The sequence below is a fragment of the Caretta caretta genome, chromosome 9 (assembly GCF_965140235.1).
Source record: "Caretta caretta isolate rCarCar2 chromosome 9, rCarCar1.hap1, whole genome shotgun sequence".
Taxonomy (NCBI): domain Eukaryota; kingdom Metazoa; phylum Chordata; order Testudines; family Cheloniidae; genus Caretta; species Caretta caretta.
In genome coordinates, this window is record NC_134214.1 from 98,649,065 (window position 1) to 98,675,442 (window position 26,378).

The 26,378-nt window shown below is 41.4% G+C and overlaps 1 protein-coding gene and 2 non-coding genes across 3 annotated transcripts; all 3 read left to right on the plus strand.

The window, feature by feature from the left end:
* The first annotated feature begins 5,265 nt into the window (after nucleotides 1-5,265).
* Nucleotides 5,266-21,402, plus strand: LOC125642716 (PABIR family member 2-like). Its single transcript, XM_048864427.2, is given in 12 exon segments — nucleotides 5,266-5,318; nucleotides 5,320-5,344; nucleotides 5,346-5,812; nucleotides 7,487-7,565; nucleotides 9,396-9,452; nucleotides 9,945-9,988; nucleotides 10,069-10,123; nucleotides 10,335-10,436; nucleotides 11,227-11,315; nucleotides 13,030-13,094; nucleotides 18,047-18,143; nucleotides 19,414-21,402. Coding segments are annotated over 12 exon segments (1,284 nt in total). The 3' UTR covers nucleotides 19,565-21,402.
* Nucleotides 16,344-16,474, plus strand: LOC125643257 (small nucleolar RNA U109). The gene has a single exon (XR_007358655.1). It is a non-coding gene; the product is annotated as a small nucleolar RNA U109 (small nucleolar RNA).
* LOC125643256 (small nucleolar RNA U109) lies at nucleotides 19,181-19,324 on the plus strand. The gene has a single exon (XR_007358654.1). It is a non-coding gene; the product is annotated as a small nucleolar RNA U109 (small nucleolar RNA).
* Nucleotides 21,403-26,378: the final 4,976 nt, after the last annotated feature.

Below are 26,378 nucleotides of genomic sequence, written 5' to 3' on the forward strand. Positions count from 1 at the left end.
TCTGCACATTTCCCAGAGTCACTACCCTTGATAGCAGAACGTCAGTGATTGCATTGGCTACTTGAATCACAGCAGTCCACACAGTAGATTTGCCCACTCCAAATTGATTCCCGACTGACTGGTAGCAGTCAGACGTTGCAAGGTTCCACAGGGCTATTGCCACTCAACTATTGCATCTCAACCATCAGGGCAGCTCTTATTTTGGTATTCCTGCATTTCAGGGCAGGGGAAAGCAACTCACAGAGTTCCAGGAAAGTGGCCTTACGCATGAGAAAGTTTCACAGCCACTGGGAATCATCCCATACTTGCAACACTATGCGGTCCCACCAGCCTGTGCTTGTTTGCCGGGCCCAGAATCGGCGTTCCACTGTATTAACCAGCGCCACTGCTGCCATGATGTCCCAATTGCTAATTGCGTGCTTTCAGGAACATGTGTCCATATCCTCCTCACAATCGTCCTCGTGCTGCTGTCTCTTAGCCAGGTTCTGCACCTACTGCAGTATAATGTGCGAGGTGTTTACAATGCTCGCAACAGCAGCAGTGCGCTAAGCGGGCTCCATGCTTGCCGTGCTATGGCGTCTGCATGGGTAACCCAGGAAAAAAGGCGCAAAATGATTGTCTGCAGTTGCTTTCACAGAGGGAAAGAGGGAGGGGAGACTGAAGACATGTACTCAGAACCACCCATGACAATGTTTTTGCCCCATCAGGCATTGGGAGCTTAACCCAGAATTCCAATGTGCAGCGGAGACTGCAGGAACTGTGGGATAGCTTCCCACAGTGCACTGCTCCGTGAGTTGATACTAGCCACGGTAGTGAGGACGCACTCCGCTGACTTAATGTGCTTAGTGGGGACATACACAATCGACTATATAAAATAGATTTATAAAAATCTACTTCTATAAAATTGACCTACTTTCATAGTGTAGACATACAGCTGTGAAGCTATCTTCCAGAGATTAGACAAATCCTGACTCTTTTATTAAATGCTCAAAACTTTTCTGTTTAGTAAACTTCTTCCACCATAAACAAAACAACACTCACATCAACCACCTACCCCTAATGCAGCTACCTAAATAGATCTTCCTATAATCTGATAAGGAAAAAGAAGTAGAGACTCCATTAAGTCCATTAGGAACTTCATCATTGATAATCTATTTCATATGGAGGATACTCAGATACTACAGTGATGTTTGGCAGTACAAACCCCTTTAAAATATGTATTTATGCCAAACTTATTTTTCTATATATTGTGATACTTACTCCTGTATCTATATGTACCTATCATCTTAAATATCCTTATAGCTATTTATCTTCTTATTACCATAAATATATACTCATCCATGTATCTATGGTCATACATAACCGTCTATGTATCTGTCTATGAATCCTCATACCATATTATTCATATTCATATGACACATATTCCTTTTTGTATATAGCTATTTGTTGGATCATATTAAAGAAGTTCTGTATTAAAATCACGAATGAGTTTGATTCCCCATAGTTTAAATTCCAGAGTATTACTAATTAAGAGGTCTCTTGGGTTTTGGTACTGTTTCTCTCCCTCTCTGTGTGAAACTTGCAAGCTGCTAATTGTGTTAGTACATTCTAAGACAGCGTCTGTTCTCAAAGCAATTATTTGTAAGAACAACTACTCACACAGAGAGCGACTCAAAGCAATACTCTGTAACAACAGAAACAGCACTCAGAGACTCCCCGCCCTTTTGTTGTATTCATCTCGCTTTGTTAATAATTGTGATTAAAATAGAGATAGAGGATGTATGTGGATGGATGCTTGGTGTGGATAATAACTGAATGATCAGGGAGGTGCCAGCCTAAGAATCCAGTGTCCATCGGCTGAAGAAGGCGTCAAGTGGAAATAACCAGAGGACCCCCGGAGGGCAGACTGGAATCCACCCAACAGCCTCAAGAACGGGAGAACCAAAGAACAAGATAACATCTGGCAGCACGGAGCCATCAGGAATGTGCCATCTGCTGATTGATTCAGCAACAGCATGATGAAGCAATTCCCACAGACTGGCATAGGAAGAAATTCCTATAAAAAAGGACTCTTGAAAGTGACAACTTTGAGGTCTGATTCTGCAAACCAACTTCCAGGAGCATCAGATGTACATCTGACAAGGCCCTGCTCCCTCCTCATGTCTAGGCCACCTGGCCAGTGGCTTGGCATGAACAGCTCTAAGGCTGGTGACTATGATAACAACCTTGCAGAACCTCTGTGTGTGTGTGTGTGTATGAATGAATGTGTGAATAAATATGAAATTGAATAGAATGTTATAGCTATAACTAACTGCTTACTATGATTCTTTCTGTATTCACAATAAATGTGGCATTTTGCCTTTTCCCCTTTAATAAGATCCTGCTGATTTTTATTTTATTGGTATAACATATTGTCATGGTTACTTTATCTATATATTTAATACAATAGACATGCATAGAATCATAGAAATATAGGGTGCACCTATTTCAATACAATCCTGTCTGTAATCATACATACTTATCTCTCTCTCTCTCTTTATCTAGTGCCACAGTTTTCCATCTGTCTTTTTAAAAATCCTGACCCATGTCAGAAGATAAATATTTTTACCAGCATTTCTATGTATCACTTCCTTATTATAAGCTATCTCAAGTATATATATCTGTCATAAATATAAAGGGAAGGCTAACCACCTTTAAATTCCTCCTGGCCAGAGGAAAAAACCCTTTCACCTGTAAAGGGTTAAGAAGCTAAAGATAACCTTCCTGGCAGCTGACCAAAATGACCAATGAGGAGACAAGATACTTTCAAAGCTGGAGGGGGGGAAAACAAAGGGTTCTCTCTGTCTGTGTGATGCTTTTGCCAGGAACAGAACAGGAATGGAGTCTTAGAACTCAGTAAGTAATCTAGCTAGATATGCGTTAGATTCTGTTTTGTTTAAATGGCTGATAAAATAAGCTGTGCTGAATGGAATGTATATTCCTGTTTTTGTGTCTTTTTGTAACTTAAGGTTTTGCCTAGAGGGATTCTCTATGTTTTGAATCTGATTACCCTGTAAGGTATTTACCATCCTGATTTTACAGAGGTGATTCTTTTACTTTTTCTTCTATTAAAATTCTTCTTTTAAGAACCCGATTGTTTTTTCATTGTTCCTAAGATCCAAGGGTTTGGGTCTGTGTTCACCTATGCAAATTGGTGAGGATTTTTATCAAGCCTTCCCCAGGAAAGGGGGTGTAGGGTTTGGGAGCATTTTGGGAGAAAAGACATTTCCAAGTGGGCTCTTTCCCTGTTATATATTCGTTAGACGCTTGGTGGTGGCAGCAATAAAGTCCAAGGGCAAAAGGTAAAATAGTTTGTACCTTGGGGAAGTTTTAACCTAAGCTGGTAAAAATAAGCTTAGGGGGTTTTCATGCAGGTCCCCACATCTGTACCCTAGAGTTCAGAGTGGGGAAGGAACCTTGCCAATATCCCTTATAACGATACCAGCAAACCCTTTTTACTGTAGACCAGTGATTTTCAACCTTTTTTCATTTGCGGACCCGTCAAAAATTTGAAATGGAGGTGCAGAACCCTTTGGAAATCTAAGACATAGTCTGTGGACCCCCAGGGATCCACACACCACAGGTAGAAAACCACAGTTGTATGACAACCTTTTATAGACACCTTATTAGATATAGTCTGCAGACCAGCAGGGGTCTGCAGACCACAGGTTGAAAACCACTGCTGGAGATAAGGCCTGAGTTACACCTCACTGAAATAAATGGGACAGTTCACACCTAGGGTTGCGAATACCAACCCTCCCAGTTTCGCCGGGAGACTCCTGGAATCGGGCTCTATCTCCCAGAGGTTACTGAAGCCAAACCAGGAGATTTTAGGCACTAAAAGTCTGGCGGCGTAGCGGGGCTAAGGCAGGTTCCATGCCTGCCCTGGCTGCGTGCCGCTCCCGGAAGTGGCTGGCACATCCCCGCTGCCCATGGGGGAGGGCAGGGGGTCTCTGTGCGCTACCCCCTCCCTCATTCCGCAGCTCCATATTGGCTGGGAACTGTGGCTAATGGGAGCTGTGGGTGCATGCAGAGCACTCCCAGAGCTTGCACCCCACACCCCTTTCCCCAGCCTCAGCCAGGAGCCCCCTCCCACACTCCAAACCCCTTGGCCCCAGCCCAGAGCCCGCACCCCAACCCCCTGCCCCAGCCTGGTGAAAGTGAGAGAGTAGGGTAGCCAGTTTTGGTTGGATGTATCCCTGGAGATTTCATCACATGATATAATCATTCATTAAAGATTAATCTTTAATTCCTGGATACTCCAGACCAATCCTGGAGGATTGGCAAGCCTAAGTGAGGGTGGGGAAGAGCCCACGACACAGGGAGAGAGGATGGAGTGAGAGGGTCAAGGCCTGGGAGAAGGAAAGAGGTAGGGCAAAAGTGTTTGGGTTTGTGTGATTAGACAGTTTGCAACCCTATCAGAACTATTGTTCCAAGCTTCCTGCAGATTCAGAAAAAACCCCCAAAACCTGAGATTCTGGAGAAAAAGACAGCATCTTCATAAAGGTGCTGGTAAACCATACTGTTGCATACTAGTGGATGTGACGTTTCTCACTTACTATGTTACAGGGCAGGCAGACAAAGACAGAAATGCAATCAAGTCGAGCGTTTGACCTTGCTTTGCTTGGCCAGCAAAGGATAAGATCACATACAGCCAAACGCTACGTGAGAAATCCTTGCAGGAATCATATTGTACAGATTTGGGCAAATTTTTGTAGCAAATTCCTGAAGATAAGGGTGTAAATTGTGCACCGATGGTGCCCCAAATCCCAGATGATTTCCTTTGTCTTTGGCAATCATATAAACACCTAACAGATTGGATGGATACACAAAGATGCTCCACCAGACTATGTGATGTGGTTATGGTCATATTCTAGTGTACTAGAGCAAACCATAGGAAAGCGGCTATGAGGTGTTGCCACCATGGATAATATAGTAAATATATAGCACAAGCAGAACCCGTAATTAACAGGTTCCAAGAAAATTCCACAAGGCGCTAGTGGTTAACAGGGGGCCTCGAGCCCACAGTCCCTACATCCAAAATTCAAAAACTCCGGCTCCAACCATTGCATACAACGTCAAATTTCTTACTGCCTATTGGGCCATTTCAAATACACGCCCTCCCGGTTCAGCCAATCAGCGTACCCGCCCTTCCCTGGCGCCCGGGCTTCTCCTTGAAATCAAAGCTCTCCGGATGAGGCTCCTCCACGCATGCGTATTAGTATGATGCAGCTACAGAGCCCATGCGCGTTTCCAGCACACCAGTTTCCCCCACCCCGCCGGCTGCGTGTGGCGCATGCGCAGCGCTTCCAGTAGCGGCGCGTTCTGTGTGGTGCTTCTCTAGGCCCGGTCGCTTGGTTCCCCGAGGAGGCGGCAAGGCCGGCGCCGCGCGCAGGGAGCCGAGAGGGGCCGAGGAAGCGGCGGCGGCGGCGGAGGGGGGAAGGGGCCGCCCCCTCTCGTCTCCCCAGCATGGGGCGCTGCTGGTGCCGCCCCCCTCGCCCGGCTCGCAGCGCCCCCGGGCTCTGCCTGCAGCGGCCTCTGCGGGGCCTGTAGGGGGGGCCGGGCCGGATCGGGGCGGGGGGCGGCATGAGGAGCCGCTGCGGCCGCCCCCAGTGAATGGGCCCCGCGGCGGAGCAGGAGCAGCCGGAGCCGCCGCGATGGCTCAAGAGAAAATGGAGCTGGACCTGGAGCTGCCGGCGGGCAGCGCGCCGGCCCCGAGCGACGGGGGGAGCTTGAGGAGATCGAACAGCGCCCCCCTCATCCACGGGCTGAGGTGAGCGAGACCCGGGCCCGCCCCAACCCCGTTCCCGCCCCTCCCCCCCCGTTCCGTCATCCACGGGCTGAGGTGACCGAGACCCGGGCCCGCCCCTCCCCCCCGTTCCCTCATCCACGGGCTGAGGTGAGCGAGACCTGGGCCCGCCCCTTCCCCCCATTCCCGGGCCCGCCCCTCCCCCCGTTCCCTCATCCACGGGCTGAGGTGAGCGAGACCCGGGCCCGCCCCTTCCCCCCATTCCCGGGCCCGCCCCTCCCCCCGTTCCCTCATCCCCGAGCTGAGGTGAGCGAGACCCGGGCCCGCCCCTTCCCCCCCATAGCAAGGGCACTGGAACAATTCCTGCAGTGGCGGTGCTGAGAGCCATTGAAGCAAACTGTGTATATGATGGAAACGACTTCAACCCTGGGAGTGTGGTAGCCGCCAGCCCCCCCCCGTGGTCCATAGGCTCGGGTTGAGGGACTTGGGCCTGGGGTGTGCCCATTCCTGGGCTCAGATGGGATGGGGGCCCGGCTGTGGCATCCTCCTGCCATCCTGTGGCTCCTCTTCCCCATGTCTGAGAGGAAGCTGTGGGTTTTGATGGTTGCTGCCCTGCTGTTAGACGTAGAAGATCCATCCCCTTACCTATCAGCCCTTCTTTCCCCATAGAATCATAGACTGTCAGGGTTGAAAGGGACCTCAGGAGGTCATCTGATGCTTATCCAACTGATCCCTATTCCATCTTCGGTACAGTCTCCAGCTGGGAGAATGCCCACAAGGGGCTGCTCCCCAACCATGATGCAGTGCGTTGTGCAATCAGGAGTTCCATAATCCATTGGGCTGGCCCTGAAATGGGTCTATTATACAGCCTTTTTGTCGGGTGCACGAAGTCTTTGAGCAAGCAAGACAGGCACTCCCCTTCCATCCAGTCAGTAGTTGCTTCACTTCTTGTTGATGTTTATGGACAACTAATTCCATATAATTCTGCAGGTTCTCCATGTAGGTTAGGCTCAGTTTAACTGTCACCTCTTCAAACCTTTTGTGGTTCTTTGCAATGCTAGAATTGTGTTAATGGTATAAACCCTAGTTGGGGGAAGCAAGAGTGTGGATGCCAGTCTGTCTGCTTGCTAATCTCAGTCCAAGGGACTAGTCTGCTGAATACCACACACTAATTGGAACTGTGCAACCAAACCTTTTCTGAAGATCATATTTGTAGCTGGTTTTAAAACAAATTTTTTTTAGACTTAAGGAATATGGCTGTCTACAAAAGGCCCCTGAGCAATCTATCAAAAAACACTAGCATTTCAGATACTGAAAAGTAGAATGAGACCATTAATTTCACTCAGCTAGAGAGAAACTTGAGTCAAGCTCTTCAAAAAACAACACTTAAAGACTAACAGGTTTTTTTGAGCATAAGAAGTGGCTTTTTTTTACCTACAAAAGCTTATGCCCAAATTAATCTTTAAGGTGCCACCGGACTCCTTGTTTTTGTGGATACAGACTAACACTGCTACTCACTGATACTTAGCTATTCAAAGGTGACAAGCTAGTATCCTCCATGCCCTTACCTTCTCTAGTTTTTTGAAATAATATGCCAAATAGAATGGGAACATGTCAGTATCTTGAAATATGTAATACAAAAAGATTGTATAACTGATGTGTGCCTTAAATTAAAGTAACTATTGTAATCTCTTTCAGTGATAATTCACAGGTTTTTCAGCCTTATGTGTTGCGAACCCGCAGGAACAGTACAACAGTTATGAACCGTCATAGCATGGTAAGTAATCTTAAACGCAGTGTTCACACCTCAACAGTGTGTAATTGAGTGAGGGGAAATAAAAAGTTTAAACTTCATTTAAAGCTGTACTGAAATATTCTTACAGACCTCTTGGCTGCAAAATGGATTTCTTTAAATTACTTGAAAATTTCCTCTGAAAAATCAAGAAATTTTGTAGATATAAGCAGGATACTCCACAAAAGCATATTACTGATTACTAACCTGCCTTTTTGTTTTGGTTAACATTGCCCATAGTTGGGATACCATAGCAGAGTGGAATCCAGCATCTCTTCTGGTCTCAAAGCTCAATGCATGGAATTTGCCTGTGGGAAAGAGTAATTGCAGTCTCATTTTAAAATAACCCTGCACAGTTGAACTGTCTAAAAAAAAAAAACACCACAAACCTTCTACTTACTTGACTCTCTGATAGGGTGATGAGAGCTGGAGGTGGACAGCAGGCTTCACAGCAACAGATTAAGAGAAGTTAATTTTAGAATAATTCATATGCTGAATGTTACTCTACTCCTTACTGTTTAGGGTTTTCAGCATACAGTCCTGTAATTATTTCACTTTTCAAAGATGTTTGACTCTTTAAATGTTTCCCCATCAGTTGTTAACTTGGACAAATCATGGGAAATAGCATTACTGTTTTTCAGCTAAAATCATTTTATTCCTGTCTTTTTATAGGAAGTAAAGAGTAGGTCTTGGCTCTTTAAAGAGGTTATGGGACTTGAAAGGTCCTAAAATAAATAAAATATCTATTGCCTCTGTCTTACATAGCAAAAGAATGACAGAATTCTGGGTCTAAACTTTTTGTTATGGAGCTGTCACTTCACTGTCTTCCCCATGCCTAATGTTGTTGTTAGTTATAGTAAACGCTTATTTTATGGTAGTGCCCAAAGCCCTAAATTAGATCTATGTGCTGTACAGACCTAGCTATGAGACAATCTTTGCCCCAAAGGGGTTAAGTTTATTGCAAAGGGCTATTTCCAATATTTAAATTCCCTACAACTTTTCCTGCTGGCACTTCTGAAAATTTGTGATACCATTATAGCTTAAGGTATGTGAATAATATCTTACCACTTAAGTACAAAGTTAGATTTTTGTAATGTTCTAACTAAATGGCTCTCAACCTTTTCAGACTGCTATACCCTTGTCTTGCATGCTCCCAAGTTTCACCTCACCTAGACTTCTTGCTTACAAAATCATACATAAAAATATAAACGTCACACCACCCTATTACTGAAAAATTGCTTTTTCATTTTTACCATATTATAGAATAAATCATTTTGGAATATAAATATTGTACTTATATTTCAGTGTATATAGTACAGAGCCATATAAACAAGTCATTGTCTGTTTGAAACTTTAGTTTGTACTAACTTGGCTAGTTCTTTCTATGTAACCTGTTGTAAAACTAGGCAACTACCTAGATGAGTTGATGTACCCCCTGAAAGACATCTGCGTACCCCCAAGGATATGTGTACCCCTGGTTGAGAACCACTGTTCTAACTCATGCTCACATTCTTATTCCAGTACCCTACCTTAATTGTTTATATTATTGCTACTACATTTGAGGGCAATAGCCAGTGGCTTCCTACAGTTCTGAGAACTGTGCCATCCACTGATTAATGGAATGAACTTCGTAAGAAGAGAGCACTAGCTATACTAAGGTCAACTATCATCTTACTACAATATGGTCTGAGTTCTGAGCACTTATTGACACCTGGTTATCTTAATTCTAATTTAAAGAGAACATAGGTAACTGAGAATAAGTTGTATGCAGACTACTGATTTATGATTGAGAAGTGGATGTTTACTCTTTTCTAGTTGCTGTCATCATCTCCCATTCGAATTCCTAGCAGCAGACTTCATCAAATCAGAAGGGTAAATTGCATTATTCTACTCCACATGTGATATTTTATCAAAATATTTCACTCTCCTTCTCTTCGTGAAGTATTTGATATGGAAATGATACTGCTGGCATTTCTTCTCCATTAAATCATTTAGCTCTGTTTCATCCCCTAACCTAGAGTGTTAGTCTCTAAGTTGCCACTAGTACTCCTTTTCTTTTTGCAAATACAGACTAACACGGCTGCTACTCTGAAGTCTGGAGTGGTGTCCTCATAGGGCTTGTTCTTTCTTCATATTGAAGTGCTTCAGTACTTTCAAAGCTACTATTATGATCTACGTATTGGGCTCTGGGATGAACAGGGAGACATGGTGAGTTGGGATGGATGACAGGCCTTTCCTTCTGGAGTGTTACTCTGGCTTGTTTAAATTCTAAAGGCAGATGACTGAACTAGGAAGAGTTCATTCAGCTTTGAGTACCATGATGAACTAAATATTATGAAAGCTTATAGCACTTATCTCCTGCAGGAGGAAGGAGTGGATTTAATGAACAGAGAAACAGCACATGAAAGGTGAGTGTGACTGAAATAAAATAAGAAAGTATCCAGACTTTTCATCTTTGTAGCCACTGATGGGATTTTTTGTGTTTTAGGGAAGTGCAAACAGCAATGCAGATAAGCCAGTCATGGGAGGAAAGCTTGAGCCTGGTAATCTCTTTACAGATGTTTAAATTTTTAATTCTACTTCTACGCTTAACCATTGGCTTTAAGGAAAAAGTGGAAATGACTTTGGAAATAATTTTAGAAAACATAAGTTTGGTGTTCGAGTTGTTCCACTGATTTGGCCATTGAAATGTTGTGGCTCGGGTTCTAAAGATATGTACTATATCAGCGTAAGGGCAACATTTTGTATTTACAGAGTGACAATGACTTGGACAAGTCCGAGAAATCTTCCTCTCCAAAGAGAATAGACTTCATCCCAGTTTCCCCAGCACCTTCACCCACCCGAGGAATAGGGAAGGTAGGATAAATGAAAAACAAGGAAGAAAACACAAATTTCAGATTAAGATGAACTGCAAAGGATTTTTTTTTAAACTCCCAAAATAATTTACTCTTTTTAAAGAAGAAAGATTTAACAATGGTTATAGACTAACTACTGTTGACTTTTCTCAATATCTAAAACTTACTACCTAACCCTGCAAAATCTGACCTGCTGACTTCCTGGTTCCTTCACCACGTTGAGTGACTTCAGCAGCTGCATTTTGTGTGCTTTAGGGAGGGGAGGTGCTAGGGAGGCGGCTGTGGTAATCAAATTGAAAGATGAAGGCCTGGATGAGATTTTAAGTTGCCTAAAAAGAAAGAAAAGGATGGATCTTAGAAATACTATGGAGGAAGCAGCAAGATTTGGATACAAGCTGTGTATGTGTGGAGGAAGAGAGGGAGGAGTGCAAGACCCCAGTGAACAGGTCTGAGTGCTGGGAAAGATGGTGTCAGCAGTGATAGCTTGGGGTCATTGGAGCCTTTTTGGGAGGAAAGATTAGGAGTTCACCTGTGGCCATGTTAAGTTTACAAGGATGGCCCTTTCCCTTTATTCTGTGTTGCTCCTGGGTCTCTTCATTGCAAACCCGGGAAGGGTGCAGTGGAGACAAAGACCCTCCCCCAGCACCACTTCTTCTCCCTCTCTTACCAAGCTTCCAGTAGGTGGTTGTTGGCCTTGTTACTTTCACTGGGGATTTTGGTTGGGGTGGGGAAAATATTGATTATTTAAAAGCAAGTTGCAGAAGTATTTTATTGTTTAATTCTTTTCCCAGCAATGTTTTTCACCATCCTTACAAATGTTTGTGAGTAGTAATGGATTACCTCCAAGTCCTATTCCTAGTCCAACAAGGCGATTCTCAAAGTAAGTCAATTTGTCTCAGTAACAAATGCATACTGACTTAGTTTCAATAATAATCTGGCAGTTTAAGACAGTTCAGTATTAAAATTCAGGCCTGGAAATTGATTTGAAGCAATTTTCATTTGTAATCTCAACTGGAATCCATTAATAAAATGACTTCTGGATGGTTCTAGTTTTGTCCTGCTTTAAAAGGTGGCTGAAGTTTCCTTTAAAAATGGCTGACAAAATATTGAAAGCTTTTTTTCTTTTTAAACTGCCCTGATGTTGAAATTAGAGACCCCACCATTGCCCCACATCCCCCAAAATTTTGAATGTTCAACTTTGCAAGAGGAAGTTGAATGCTAGCATTCTTTGAATTCTCTTTAAATTTAGATTAGACTGGGTCCTTCATAGAGAATCTCCTAATGCTTATGAGGCAAACTTTTTAAATCCCTCAGATGTATACAAGCAGTATACCTAACTTACAAATGGATAAAATGAGACTGACATTCCACAAGTAAAGAGAAATTAAATGATCTACCAAAGATCATATGGTAGATATCCTTGTTAGGGGGCTTATTCCTTCACCCACTTCCTTCCCTGGTCCTTCTTGCATGAACAGAGAGCAACAATACCCGAAGTCCAAAGGTGCAAACAATTCGATGTTTATTGGGGTGAACTTCCAGCAAGCATGATTCCAGTTTCCTTCCTTAGTGTCCCCCTTCCCAGCTCTGACACCACAGAGCCTTACACCTGTGTTCTTGTTCCCATTCCTGCCCTTAGCCAAACATGATTCCAATTTCCTATATCCTATATCCATTCCTTGTTCCCATTTCTGCCCTCCCCATACCCACCCCCTCACTTCCTGATTGACTGCAGACTATATAGTAAAACTTGAGTTCTGCTTTGCTATACCTTAACCAATCATTTTCCTGAAATTTAACTAACCAATCTGAACATATTGTAACATGTTTAATCAATTATATCCCACCACCTTAATTAGTTTACACCCAGCAAAATTAATTATACAGCAGACAAACAATCACAGAACCAGACTTTATACAGACAAACAATGGCAAAGTGGGAACTATAATGACAAAAAATACAGAAGTGAGGATTTCACATCCTAGCTATTGATAAGTGAGTTCTTGCCAGACAGGATGCTATCAAACTAAGTTTCCTTTTACATCTTCTAGGCACTTCCCTTTCTCTGGAGGTGACAGGCATTATCAGGACAGGAGTATATTCCTAACAGCCCAATAGCACCTTATTTCAATGTGACTAGTTTGGAGTGTGAGGATGTGACCGGTCGCTTCCCAGCTTATGGCTGCCTCTGCTGCTTAGCCAAAGGCCTTAGCCTAAGAACAGGGCCTCAGACTGTCGCAGTAAGAGAAGGACCTTACACCGGCAGACAGTGATTTTGATTCTTTTATACCTCTATAACTAGCCAAGTGATAAAAATACACCTAAATTCTTAGAGTACAGGCCTTTACTGACAGGCCTGAATATCTATATCCTAACAATCCTTCTCTAACGAGACAACACCATTCAAAACCTAACTTTTCTGTTTAACTACAGTATCAGACTCCCAATTGCCTACGTATTTGAACTGTACAGAACTGTTTTAAAACAGGAATTCACTTTTTAAAATGTGGTTGTATATTGATGTAGTATATAAAACATTTAGTTCAAGCTTAAACTTTTTAGAATTTATTGATACCAGTATTGGCTCTTTTAGCAGGAGGAGTCAGAGTCCAATCAACTGTATCAGGCCCAGTGTTCTTGGTCCCATTAAAAGGAAAGGTATGTTTAAATACTTCTGATATTGTAGAGATGATAGACTTTCTGCCTTTAAATCCAAATGCTAAGCTAAGCAGTAGCCTTTCCTCAAAATATAGTGCGTGCTCCTCCATGATGTATTGGAATTTGCCAATCCAAACTTCCAGCTGTAAAATAAAACAAAAGGGCGTGCCTAAAATACTATAAATCTGACTTCTACTAAACTTTACAATTACTTTTAAAATAGTCACTTGTATTTACTATTTAAAACTTGGAATGTTTTTCACCTTTGACTATTAGTAAACATGGGCTGGAAACTGGAAAGATTGACTTGCTAAAAATCAGATGTACATAAAAATCTATGCTAGATGGGCAATCATTTTTAGCTGCAGGAAGCTGTAAATTAAGATAAATATGCTTCACCTTTAAAGTTTTTTTAGATTCTCTGGCAAGGTGGATCAAAACAGTTTAAAAAACATCAAAATTGGATTTTGATTTAAATTAAATAAAGGTTTGTCTTTAAAGTAAACCTATTTAAAATTAAACTTGAAATTGACAACCCTATGTTTTACTAGGCTACTTTATACGCTAATGTCATTTAAACTAAATACAAAAATTATTAAGCAGTACATGTTTGCTGCCACGTTTTAAAGACAGTTATACCACTGAACTGGTGGAAGTCAGTTTAAGCACCTGGAGCCAGAGTCTAAATATTTAAACTAGGTTTGGACTCGCTCTTCTGAGGGTATAGAGAAAATATTTTCTTCTTTTCAGTTTATGCATCCAGTTCAGTTATTACTTCATTCAAAGTTAAGAAACCCATTGGGAGTTGAAAAAGCAGGAAAGCTTGTTTCTTAAACTCTATGAACAAAATATGTGAGAGCGCATTAGGTCTGCTAGTTCTAAAACCTTGAAGGACATGGTGACCAAAACCAATCAGTTCAATTCACTAACTAGAGATAATACTTCCTTTATTTTAATAAACCAGTTAGTGTTAAATACAAAACATGTTTTGATTTCTTATATAGCCAATATTTTAAGGTAGTTTTATTTTTTAAAATACTGTATTTATGCATTTAATTGAATTTGAATTTCTAGCCAAATAGATCTTGACACAAACCACAAGTAAAAAGTTAATCTGGTAAATAGAAATTTATGAATTATGCATTTTTAGCATAAAATGTAATCTGAATAAATAAATTCAGCTATATAATTGCTTAAATATAGAGTATCCTTCTGGTTAGCAAAAAGAAATTTAATATAAAAAGCTTTATTTAGTTGCATATCACCATGGTTCAATGGATACCAGCTAATGAGAACTGGCCTGTCCTTAAGAAAATAACAAGTACAAACGCAAAACATAATTAAAATCAGTGATTTAAATCAAGGTTTCCGGCTTGAGTTTAAGGTTGAGGGTTGTAAGTTCAATCCTTGAGGGGGCCATTTAGGGATCTGGGGCAAAAATTGGGGATTGGTCCTGCCTTGAGCAGAGGGTTGGACTAGATGACCTCCTGAGGTCCCTTCCAACCCTGATGTTCTATGATTAAAATTGGCGTCTGCCTTGTATTCTGGGATTACTATATTACTGTGGCTCCCTCTGTATTTAACCATTTTTGTTACGTTAGAAATATATCTGGCTTCCATAAATGATGTTCTGAAGGAAATAGATTGTATAGTGGTACATTTCAAAAGTTTATTCTAATTATGGAAGTATTCCCTTTTATATGTTTACTGAATATCTTTGAAATTTTATACCCAGTGTTTGTTTTATACTATGAAAGTTCAAAAGATGGATATTTTGAGAATTAGAGGGATGGAAGTAGCATAGAGTACATGATAGTGTTTTTCCTTTGAAAAATCTGCTTTTCTTAACAAGAAATATGGTGGTGGTATGGTGTTTGAAGTAAAATTTATATAAATTCTCCATATTATTATTAATGGACACTACATTAAACTGAGGGATTAAAAAAAAACTATTTTCCAATGCTTATGCGGCAAGTACTTCTCCACCTACCCCATCCAGTTCTGTTGATCTTTCCTTACTCAACCACACTAGTGACATCTCCTTTTATTCTCCCTAAGTGTGTATTTATGAAATTGTGAAGTTGGTTGTTTGCTTTTAAAAAAAAAAGTGGCAAAATAAATTGACCTACTTCCAATCTGTCAAATCTGGTCTAATTTATTTCAAATTTGATTTTAAAAAAACCCTGCCTTTACTGCAGATGCCACTTATTTAGTTGAGGGGATTCCTTTGTGGATTTTAGAGCGTATGCAAAAAAAAAAAAAAATCAGATTTCTAATAGAAACTGAGTTGCAATATTAAATGTGAAGCAGCTTTTAGCACCCATAGTGAAACTCACTGAATGTAAGATGCCAAAGTACATTAAAGTGCACCACTTAAAGCAAAAGCACAGTACAAGTAAAGTCCAAACTAGAGCCTGCTTTCCCATTCCCCACTCCACTTTGGTGCTTTTTGGAGCAGTTCTCACAGATAAAGAGCAAACTCATTTCTACTTTTACTGGAAACACAAACCAGTTTTAATTATGAATAAGGCTATGATTTGGTCGCCAAAGTCATGGGAATCCGAGACTTCCAGTGACCTCCGTGACTTCAGCCTGCAGTGGTTGGGAGCTGCAGGGTCCCCCGCAAGGGCAGGGAGCTGTTGGGTACCCTTGTGGCCTCTGGCAGCTGCCACAGAGGACCCTAGCCACCACCCAGCTACCCCACTTTAGGCGGTGTGGGGACCTGCAGATGCAGATCCCCATTTTGTCACAGATATTTTTAGTAAAAGTCAGGGACGGGTCATGGGTGCAAAAAAAAAAATTCACAAAAGCCATGACCCGTCCCTGACTCTTACTAAAATATCCGAGACAAAATCTTAGCCTTAATTATGAATAGTCCTTAATCATAAATGTCACTAAGTACACCTAATTCCTTCATATCCTCCTGAAATACATAATTCTGGTTGCTTTAATTTTAAACTCTTGAATTGCTTAGCGGTCCTTAGTCTGCATTTATTACATGGTAACATGTATAGTCATAGCCATAAACTGAAACAATCCCTAATAGGAAAGTCTCGGCATATCAAAGTGTTATATTGTACAACTGTGAAATGCTAGCTGTTAAAATATCTTCTAGTGGTAAAAATGATGCATGTTACTATGCAGCCTTCCTGTAGAATTTCACATTTCTTGAAAGAGTTGTCCGACCTTTTTCTTCTCAGTTTGTGTGAGGATCCAGAGTATTTTACATCTATGTTCTTTAGCTTCAGTCTGTGTGATGGAAGCCATCATTATTTCATCAAAGGAGAATGAACATATTCCTTGCATGCTACAGAAAATGAGTTTTCAGGGCTGCCAGTCTTGGAGTAAAGGCTGAGTGGTAGTGTATTTCTCCTACATTATGTACACAAAGTTCATTTATAGTATGTTTTTAATGTGAAACCTTTCAGTTAGTTCCCCAAGTTGACACTAGAACTGCTATAAGTTAACTGGAAGCTGAAAAAGTAGTGCCCAAATTTCAAATACACTTTTGCTGGTAGACTATGAATTAAACTACATCTGAAAACTCTCATGAACCTGGCAATAAAAATGAAACTGAAAAATACTAAAGTATCAGATAACTGAACTTTATATAAGAAACTGATAAATGAACTGGGTATCGTCCCACAGTATAAGACAGTGGTGGGCAACCTGCAGCCTGTCAGGATAACCTGCGCTGCTTCCTGCAGCTCCCATTGGCTGGGAACAGCGAACTGCAGCCATTGGGAGCTGCAGGCAGCTGTGCAAATGTAAATGAAGGGTCTGACAGCCTTCCAGTGGATTACCCTGATGGGCCATAGGTTGCCCACCACTGGTATAATATACTAAACATATGGGACCCAATTCTGCCTTTCACATTACAATCCCAAAGAAGTCCATAGGTTTACATGGGGGGGTGAGGAAGTAATCTGTCTCACAATGAGGAAGCAGAAGTGATTAGATGTTGTGCCTAATGTTTTTTGTGTAAGGCTTTGTGAGTGTGCTTTCATGTTTGTCAATATTGGCATGAATATCCAAAAGGGCATCTTTGGGTCCATTCTTGACCCATGCTGTTTAAATTTCTCAAAGTTACTGATATTGTGACGATACAATTTTTTTTTTAGTGAACAAAATGGGAGTGATTGCCTGCTCTTAAATATTAAGAGAACGATATGCGGATGGCCAGAAAATGGTCCATATAGCAGCCCAGTTTTAAACAAGTTATACAGCTGGCTGTAAAAATGAGTCCTTTTAAAACCACTTACATTTGACATTTATATTGCTTTTAAAAACATATGTTTAAAGCATATACAAGCTATATAATTCTAAATATATAACAATTTAAGCTTAACATCTCTGAGAAATAACCTTTTAAAATATTGAGTATGAGACACTGCACAAGACGCAAACTGCTATTCAACATTTCAACAAACACTGCAGAGTGCTCACTTCTGGGTTGGAACCCGGCACCTATTTAATAGCACAGAGCAACACTACACATTACTTCAGGACAGGGAATGAAGAATACAGTATGCAAATGAAACTGCAAAAGGAGTTGATATAGGCAGAATGAAATCAGGGTTTGAATTTGGCAAGACACTGGGTCTAGATCCCAACTCCTATGAAAAGTGCTGTGAGATCTTCGAGTGACCAGAACCTTTGTTTTACTGCACTTTCGGTAGCATCATGTCCCTTAAACAATGTTGAAGCATAAGTTCAGTACATACTCAAAGGTTGGACTGAATAATCAAATCACTTCCTATAGCTTTAGGGGTGTTAGGGCTCTTACCAAGCTTAATTAGAGATCTGACCAGATCACAGTGCAAGATGTTATGCATGTAATTACTTACTATATGGGACACCCAAAATAGTCTTGGATAGAAAGAACTTTGAAGTTACTCTGCTGAGATATTTCACAGAACCAAACAAGTTTGACTGTTAATTACTTTTCTCAGGTGAAATGGAAACTGAAAGTCAGCCAAAGAGACTTTTCCAAGGAACTACCAACATGCTTTCTCCTGATGTTACACATCTGACAGATTTCAGTTCATGGTAAAATATTGTATTATAAACACTGAAACACCAAAGCAGAGGTCCTTTAGATATCTTCAGCACCTTGGTTTTTCAGAGAAGTTTTAACTTGTGCTAAATAATTTGCATTTGCAGACTAGTAGAAACTATACTTGGCATTTCATCACAGCAATAATAAAGCTTCCCCAACTCTCTGGAATTAAAGTTTTCTTGCTTGCTGTTTGGCTGATTTGACGAGCTGCCCATAAGTGGTTCACTCTTCTTGGTCACATCTAAACATCTCACAAGAACCCTTTTTGATACCTGGAATAGGCAGGGAATCCTTGCTGCTCACAGGTCAGATGCTTCATAGTAAATGAAATTATTGTGTGGTGTCCTTACTTTCCCTCAAAGCAGAAATCACTCACTATTGACTATAATTTGCTGTCTGCAGCACCTGCTAGGTGCCCTTCTGTTTCAGAATGGTATAGTGAGCAGAATGATATTTTTGGAATTATAGTATCACATATCTCCTGTGCATTCCCATAGGCTAATAGTTGATATGAAGCTAAATTCTTATGATATTCCACAGTTAAGATTATATTGATGTCACTCACATCTTAATTTGATGCATCTGTCTGTTTCGTAGAAACAGGAAGGTGACTTGTCTGGCTTGAATCTTGTCTCTTTCCAAGGAGACACATCAGATTAAGTGGTTCTAAAATAACAAACTTCTTCCTGAGTTTTGTAGAATTGGAAAGCCACCTACAATCAGTGAGAATTGTCATTTTTTCAACTCTTATGAAGTTCCAGTTTGCAAATAAAAATCTGGAATCATGATAGCCTTTAAAATCCAAGTGTGAGAGAATTTTCTTAAGGAAAAAAAACTATTTTGCAAGATCCTGCTTTGAAAGATTATTTGAGAGCAAACTGGCTAATCAGTGGCATCAGAATAGCTATGTCATTGGAATCTTCATCAGAAAAAAAAATTCCTTATTTCCCTTGTAATTGTTAAAGGCACTACTTCTGTTAACTGACTTTTCTATTCTACAGCTGGTTGAAGTTTGTATCAATTTATAATGCATGTTTTTAAAAAAAAATTCTGCTCCTCTTTCCCTTAAGGAGCATGAATGTATCCATAACATGCTAGAGCAAAATAAGGAGTCTTCAGGGCTGCCAGTCTTGCAGTAAAGGCTGAGTGGTAGTATGTCTCTCCTACATTTTTTTTTTAATTTTTTTTCCAAGTGCATTAACTTGGTATGCCAATTCATAGTTCACATGTTCTTAAGTAACCATTTTCCTGTGTCTCCAGTTTGTCTTCAGATATTCTCGATAGGAGTAGCAGCAGTATTGGTTCTTCCTCTGATTCACTGGCTAAAGGCAGCATTACCACAGAATCTCCAGTAACATGCTCAAACTCATGCTCTTCATTCATTTTGATGGATGATCTCTCACCTAAGTGACTTAATCTGTTCTGACTCAGTGTTTAGCTGTGCTGTACATTTGTACAGAGAAATGAAGAACTCCGATCCTTGAGAATCACTAACATGAGGATTAAAATACTAATGGAAAAATTAATGTAATCTTATTTCTTGACAACTCTTCCCAGTGGTTTTGATTTAGCCTTAATGGACACTTTAGACCATATTAATGTCTGGTTTTGATTATTTTACAAACAAGATGTCTGTTCAGTTTATACTAACTCTTCTTTTTTTTTTAAAAGAAAAAACCTTTTGATTCCTGAACAGATATCTTTTTACAATATTAGTGTTATTTCTACGACAATACTGGGTACTGTTACTGCCATGGTCACTTTGTCTGGAGAAACAGGCGGTGGTTGCAGAGATGTTTGGAAATGCTCATTTATTCGTTGACAGATTCTTTTTAGTAAATTAGATTTTTATTTCATAAACACAATTTCTGGTTGGGGTAAATATCTAATTTCTCCCACTAACCCAAAGTAAAATTATTCCCCCAACTCTGTAGCTGGGAAGAAATGCTTGGCTGTCTGTAGTGCTACTGGCAATTGCTTCATTGCAGTTGAACACTATGGTTCTAGAAGTTGTTTGTGTTTAAAACAAAATGCAGACCCTTCTAGGGTGACTAGCATATTTATCAATAGGGGAAATACAAATACCCTGTGAAATATGGTTAACATAACTGCATAGTTCTCTCCCCACCCCCTTCATCCAGTAGATTCTATGGAATATGGTAAATATTCATAGTTATTTGGCCAACGAGAAATAATCCCTGCTTTGATCTAAAATGTATGGTGCAAGTAACTAAGTTACTTAAACTACTGAGTAAAGAAGAATGTGTACGGCGCCATCAATGTCTCCTGTGGCATTGAGGCCATAGGTATTTTTGTGCCTTAGGGGACATTGTTAAAATTAAGGAATGTAAAACTGGTGGGTGGGCAAAGGACGTTGTTTGTAGAGTGCTTACCAGATGCTGTCTTCAGTGCTGCTTTCTCTTAGTGCTTGCTGTTTTTCAAGGTGTTTCTTCTATTGGGAGGTGCTATGGAGAATCCCAATTATTTTGTAAGATAGCAGTGTGTGTGTTCCTGTCACAGCTGCTGTATAGCTTTATGCCTTTGTCTGCCTTACAGAGGGCAGGCCACTAAATTAACTTTAATTTCTAGGAAAAGGCTTTAAGGTTGGATTGGATACTAGCTCTGCATATCATTTAAGGAGTTACATTTGAGTAGTAGTCTTGATACAATACCTTGGTCAGTCTGAGGTAATACAGTAGTATACTTTTTAAGAAGACCTTACTGGGCTAAAGTAAATCCATTTGTAATCTACTGTTATTTATTATTTATAAACTATGTAAAAAAGTCTGTGGTGGTGAATTATAGTATTTTTTTATGATTGAATAAGGTTTTTTATGTTCAGTAACAATTGCTAGTTGGTTTCTATTTAATATGCAACATTGTCTGCCAGAATCTTAAGCTTCCAGTTTGAATGTTTGTAAGGTAACACAAATGCTTTTGTCATCTAAAAGTACAACTTCTGATTTCTGAAAGAAAATAGCACTGAATGTAAAGTAAGTGTGCTTTAAAGATGAGCACAGTCTCTGGCAATACTGTCTGGCTAAGAATGGGGAGGGAGCACCATATTTTTTCCACGCTAAAGATGTTTAGTTTCCAATAGCCCTGTCCTACCTAGCATTTTACTTTTCAAGTGTTTGTTTTAAATTGTACTAAGTACCATAAATGGCCAATCGAGGCACTTATCTGTATTATCACTTCACTTGTGGAGCACTAGTTTCCCTGCCTCAAATAAATGTGCATATTGTAAAATATTGTCCAGTGGTGCCATTTTTAAATGAGCTCTGCAGTATTCCATGTTTGTGTATGCACAGTGCTATTTCTTGCATTTTGGCTGTATCTTGGATTGCTTTAACTTAATGAATTTTTATCCATGTTAATACTTTGCAAGGCTGTTCTGACATTTTGCAAAGTATTGATCAATGGTCTCTGAAAGTACAACTTATCATTGCCCCAATTTCATTATACCATGCGTTTATTGGTACTATGACTTAGAAATCTGCACAAGGGGTAGCAAAACAATAAAGCTTCTGCATGCTTTCTTATAGCTGAGAACACAGCTATTGCTTTTGGGGTCGGGGGGGGGGAAGCTGACTAATCTATCTGTACAAGTGATTGTATTCAAGATTTCTGTTTTTGTTAGTAGTGGGGAGTCATAAAATGCTGGCCTTTGTAGAATGTAATCTTCATAAAACAAATGCACAACTATTCCATTTTGTTACAGCATTTTTTTAAAAATGGTCTGGCTGTTCTCCACTCTTTGGAGGTCTCTACTGCTCACTAAAACTGTGTTAAGATACTGTCTGCTTGTTCGATGATGAATGTTATCTTGTGGTCCTGACAGGCCTAGTCTCAGATACTCGATTTGTTTCACACAACTAGCTATATGTAAAACCACTTCCTTTTAAAACTAGACATGTCAATCTTCCTTTGAAATACACTTTAGAATAAATTGCATCTGAGCAACCAGCATATACACATCCAGTTATGAACCAATTTTGAATCATATGTACTCTAAAGCTATTAAGGAAAAGACACCCCAAACTGTTAACCCAGCCCCAACTATAGAAATCCAAAAGGTGTATGGAAAACAAATATAGTGTATTACTTATGCAGAGTACCTTATTTTCTGTATTCTCATCCATACTTCTCAGAATGGTCAGGGTTAGCTGTAATAGTTGAAAGAAAGTCCACTAATCAAAATATCTGAAAATGTCAAGGTAGGTCTGATTTAAGCAGCCTTCTGGATACTCTGTCTCAGAACATATAGTTATACACAGGCCAATCCGGATGTGGCTGGTTGGTGGTTATTCTTAACTGGATGCTGCCCTAAGAACTATCAAGTGGACTAAGCCCCACTCTAAGAAGTGGATCATCTTTATTCTGTTACCCCTTTTCTGATTTGGTGACTTGTGTGTGTAGATACCTCACCTCACTGTTTCTCATGCTAATACTGATTTTAAATGTGGGATCATGGACGAAAGCCTGTGCTTAAATGTCTTTTTCTGTCTGCATTCTGTATGTTTAAACAAGCTTCCCTACACTATTTGTATGTAAGATAGTTGGATGTGAAAATGTCAATAGTTGGTGGTACAGACTTCACTGGGGAAATCTAGTCTTACCATGCATAAGACAAATGAATCCTCCTGCTGAGTGGTGTAGAAACACTGAAGGGAGAAAAGTTGGTCACTGACTAAACTGAAATGTGTTTGTAAGCACTAACCAGCATATTTCACATTTAAATATTTTTCAGAAAGTCTAAGGTCTCGGTCCCCCAGTGAGAGCTGTGGGCAGACTCCTTTGCCCTCAGAGCCTTAATTAAGTGTATGGGGCTCTGTGTAGGCTTATTTGAGCAAATCTCACTGCAGGATTGGGACACAAGATTTTTTTGTTGTGTCTGTAGATAAGATGGAATCATCTGCTTCATGTTCACTAGTTTGCAGATGCAAATTGTGAACATTCTTGTAGAGCCAAACACCAATCCATTTATCATGCAAAGGCAGAGATGAGGGATCCTCTTTTCCCTGAAGGAATATCATCCACCTACACTCTTCCTGGCAACTCCATAAAGAAGTAATTTTGTATTAAAGTTGCATAATCCTTTTATGAAGTTACTATCCGAAGTGGATAGTACAGCTGAATTTTTTCTCTTAACTAAGCTTTTGCAGCCTTTGATTACTTTGCCTTTAGAGTACGAGCTAAACTATATTGCTTTAGAGCTATTTGGTAAGATTATTGTAAGAAAAGCTTGGTTTACAGGATCATTATACAGCCAGTGTCAATAGTAGTGTTGCATTTCTCATTTGTCTTAAAAATAAATATTCCACCTGTGTCTTGAGAAAGGCCTTTTAGACTGGGAGGATATTCACTTTTATGCCACTTAATCTCTGGCAACCACCAAAAAAGCCCTTTTTTCTGTCTGTAACAGAGTACATACTTTTGTAACAGGGTGCCTCTTCTGGCAAATAGCATTTTTCAGGGCCAAAGCCCCCTTCTGTCACTCGTTTGCACACTTACAGTTTCTTTCTCTCTGCAGTTTGGGGTGCTCCTGCTTCATGACTTGGCCCTTTGGCCAAGTCACTGTGTGCTTTTCTCCTTTCCAGGGTATCAAAGTTTCTCCATGTAAACTAAATCAGGCAGCCTCCTCATGCTCTGGCTCGGCAGTTAACACTTCCCCAATGCTGGTAGGGGAACCTAGGCCTGCCCTCTACTCCAAGTTCCAGCTCGGGGATCCTCTAATCAGTGGCCAAGGTCTGCACCATCTTAAACCTTACTGCTATTCCCCTGAGCCTTTTCCTATACCCTTTCCTTCTTAATTAATTAATTTCCTTCCTTCCTTCCCTCTCTAATGTCCAGAGAGGGGCTACAGCCCTCTGCTTCTGGCTTTATCCTAGCTGTGCCTGTTCCTTCTCAGCTGGGCTCCATCAGTCAGGGGTTACTTAGGCCACAGCTGAGGGGAATTAAGTTGTCTATCTGATTAACTGTCCCATATTTAGCCTCATTAACACCTTCTAGGCTAGTGTGGGGAGAAGGCCCCATCACATTTGTTTAGCAGCCTAATGTTTCAAGGAGACAGGGTGCTTTTGCCTTGAATTTTTGAGGTTCTCACCTTGGAGTCTCTAAAGAATGGTTTAAAATGATCTATTCTAACTCAATGTTAATAGCATATCTCAACTGGGGAGACTTAACCCCCACCCCCTAAATGTCAAGGGCTCTCCCTCCAAACCAAGTGGTAGGCCTGCAGCAAAATGGTGTTTGACCTCCCAGTGTGTAGTTCAGAAGTAGCATGTGATGTAGGGTGTTGCTGTAGGGCACTATTCAAAGGTCCTGCTCACTTGTAGGATTTTGATATTCTCCTCCCACCCCCCTTAAAAACAGAAACCTCACACCATCTGAAATTACCTTCTCCAAACCTACATTTTTATCTTGTCGTCGGTGGTGGCGATATCTCAGGGTCGAGGATATCTTTCACAGGTTTTATTTTTTATAGGTCCTTTGGTTACAGAGGAGTCCAATCCTTGAGCTGCAAATTCATTGCCACATGTTGCAGGTGATGTTAGAAGGCAGGGCTGGGCTTCTGAGTTGCTGCATGAGAGTCATCTATCCTTTCTTTTCTGGCAAGTTTCTGCAAGCAGAGCAAAGCAATTTTCCTCAAAAGTGGTAGTTTCTTCTCTGACAAGTCTTCACCAGTTAGCCCTGTCCTGGGCTACTGTCTCCCAGTGTGTAGTATCGATGCCACATCTCTTGATGTTTGTCTTGAGGGTGTCTTAGAAGTGTTTCTTTCCTTTCTCCTTTAGTGAGTTGGGTGTACAGCAAGTGTTGTGGTAGGTGTGCATCAGGCATGCACGCACAATGCCTGCTCCACCTCAGCCGGTGCAGGATAATCAGGGTCCCAACAGTGACGGTGTTGGCCTTCTGACGACAGTATGGTGATACTCCCACTTTATGTTGACGATCTTCCAGAGAAAGTGCTGGTGTTCCAGGTTTGTCAGGTATTTTCTGTAGGTCACCCAAATCTTGCAGTTGTAGAGGACAGTTAGGATTACCACCGCTTTGTAAATAGGGTTGGTTCCCAGAATTGGCCTCAATCTCCCGGCAGCTAATGAAAGCCAGCCGGGAGATTTTAATAGGCCGCTAAAAGTCTGGTGGGCAGCACAGTAGGCCTAAGGCAGGCTCCCTGGCTCTGCACGACTCCCGGAAGCAAAGGGCACATCCCTCTGACTCCTAGGTGCAGAGGTGGCCAGGGAGTCTCTGTACGCTACCCCCACCCCAAGTGCGGACTCCACAACTCTCATTGGCTGGGAATCCCGGCTAATGGAAGTGGCAGGGGCAGCATGCAGAGCTGCCTAGGAGCCGGACATGCTGGTTGCTTGTGGGAGCCGCCTGAAGTAAGCGCTGCCTTGCAGGAGCCTGCACCCCCTCATGCATCCCAATTGCCTGCTCCAGCCCTGAGCCCCATCCCCTCCTGCATCCCCACACTCTGAACCCCTTGGCCCCAGCCCAGAGCCTGCACTCCTGCCCCAACCTGGTGAAAGTGAGTGAGGGTGGGGGAGAGCGAGTGACGGAGGGAGGGGGGATGGAGTGAGCAGGGGCAGGGCTTCAGGAAAGGGGCAGAGAAGGGGCTGGGGCAAGGTGTGGGTGTTTGTGCGATGAGACAGTTGGCAACCCTATTTGTAAATTAAAAGTCTAGTGTGTGTTCTGATGATGTGGTTGTTGAACACCCAGCAGGACACTTTTATCTTGTACGCAGCAGCTCAGACACCACAACGGAAGTAAACTGACTCCTGCCAACTGGACTGATCTTGCTGATAAAGGACTCTTCAAGGGCAAGTGGAAAACTTGCAAGGCCCTGTACTATCCACCTCTGCAGGAAAGAGCTACATGGGCTAATCCCAGGCTCTCCATAACTTTTCAATGAATCTAGTAATCTCCTGCAAACATGCAGAAAGGGACCCCTTTTTCAAAGGCCCTAAACCAGTAGTCCCCAAATAGGGGCACACCCCCATGGGGGGTGGGGAGAGAGTGCCATTGGCTGGAAATGGGAAACCGTAGCCACTGGGAGCTGTGGGCAGCCATGCAAATGTAAATGAACGGTCTGGTGGCCCACCAGCAGATTACCCTGACGGGCCGCAGGTTGCCCACCACTGCTCTAGGAGAAAAGAAATTACACTCGATGTAGCCAGGACTTTGCTTTATTACGTTAACAGAACGAAACCATTCAAACTACT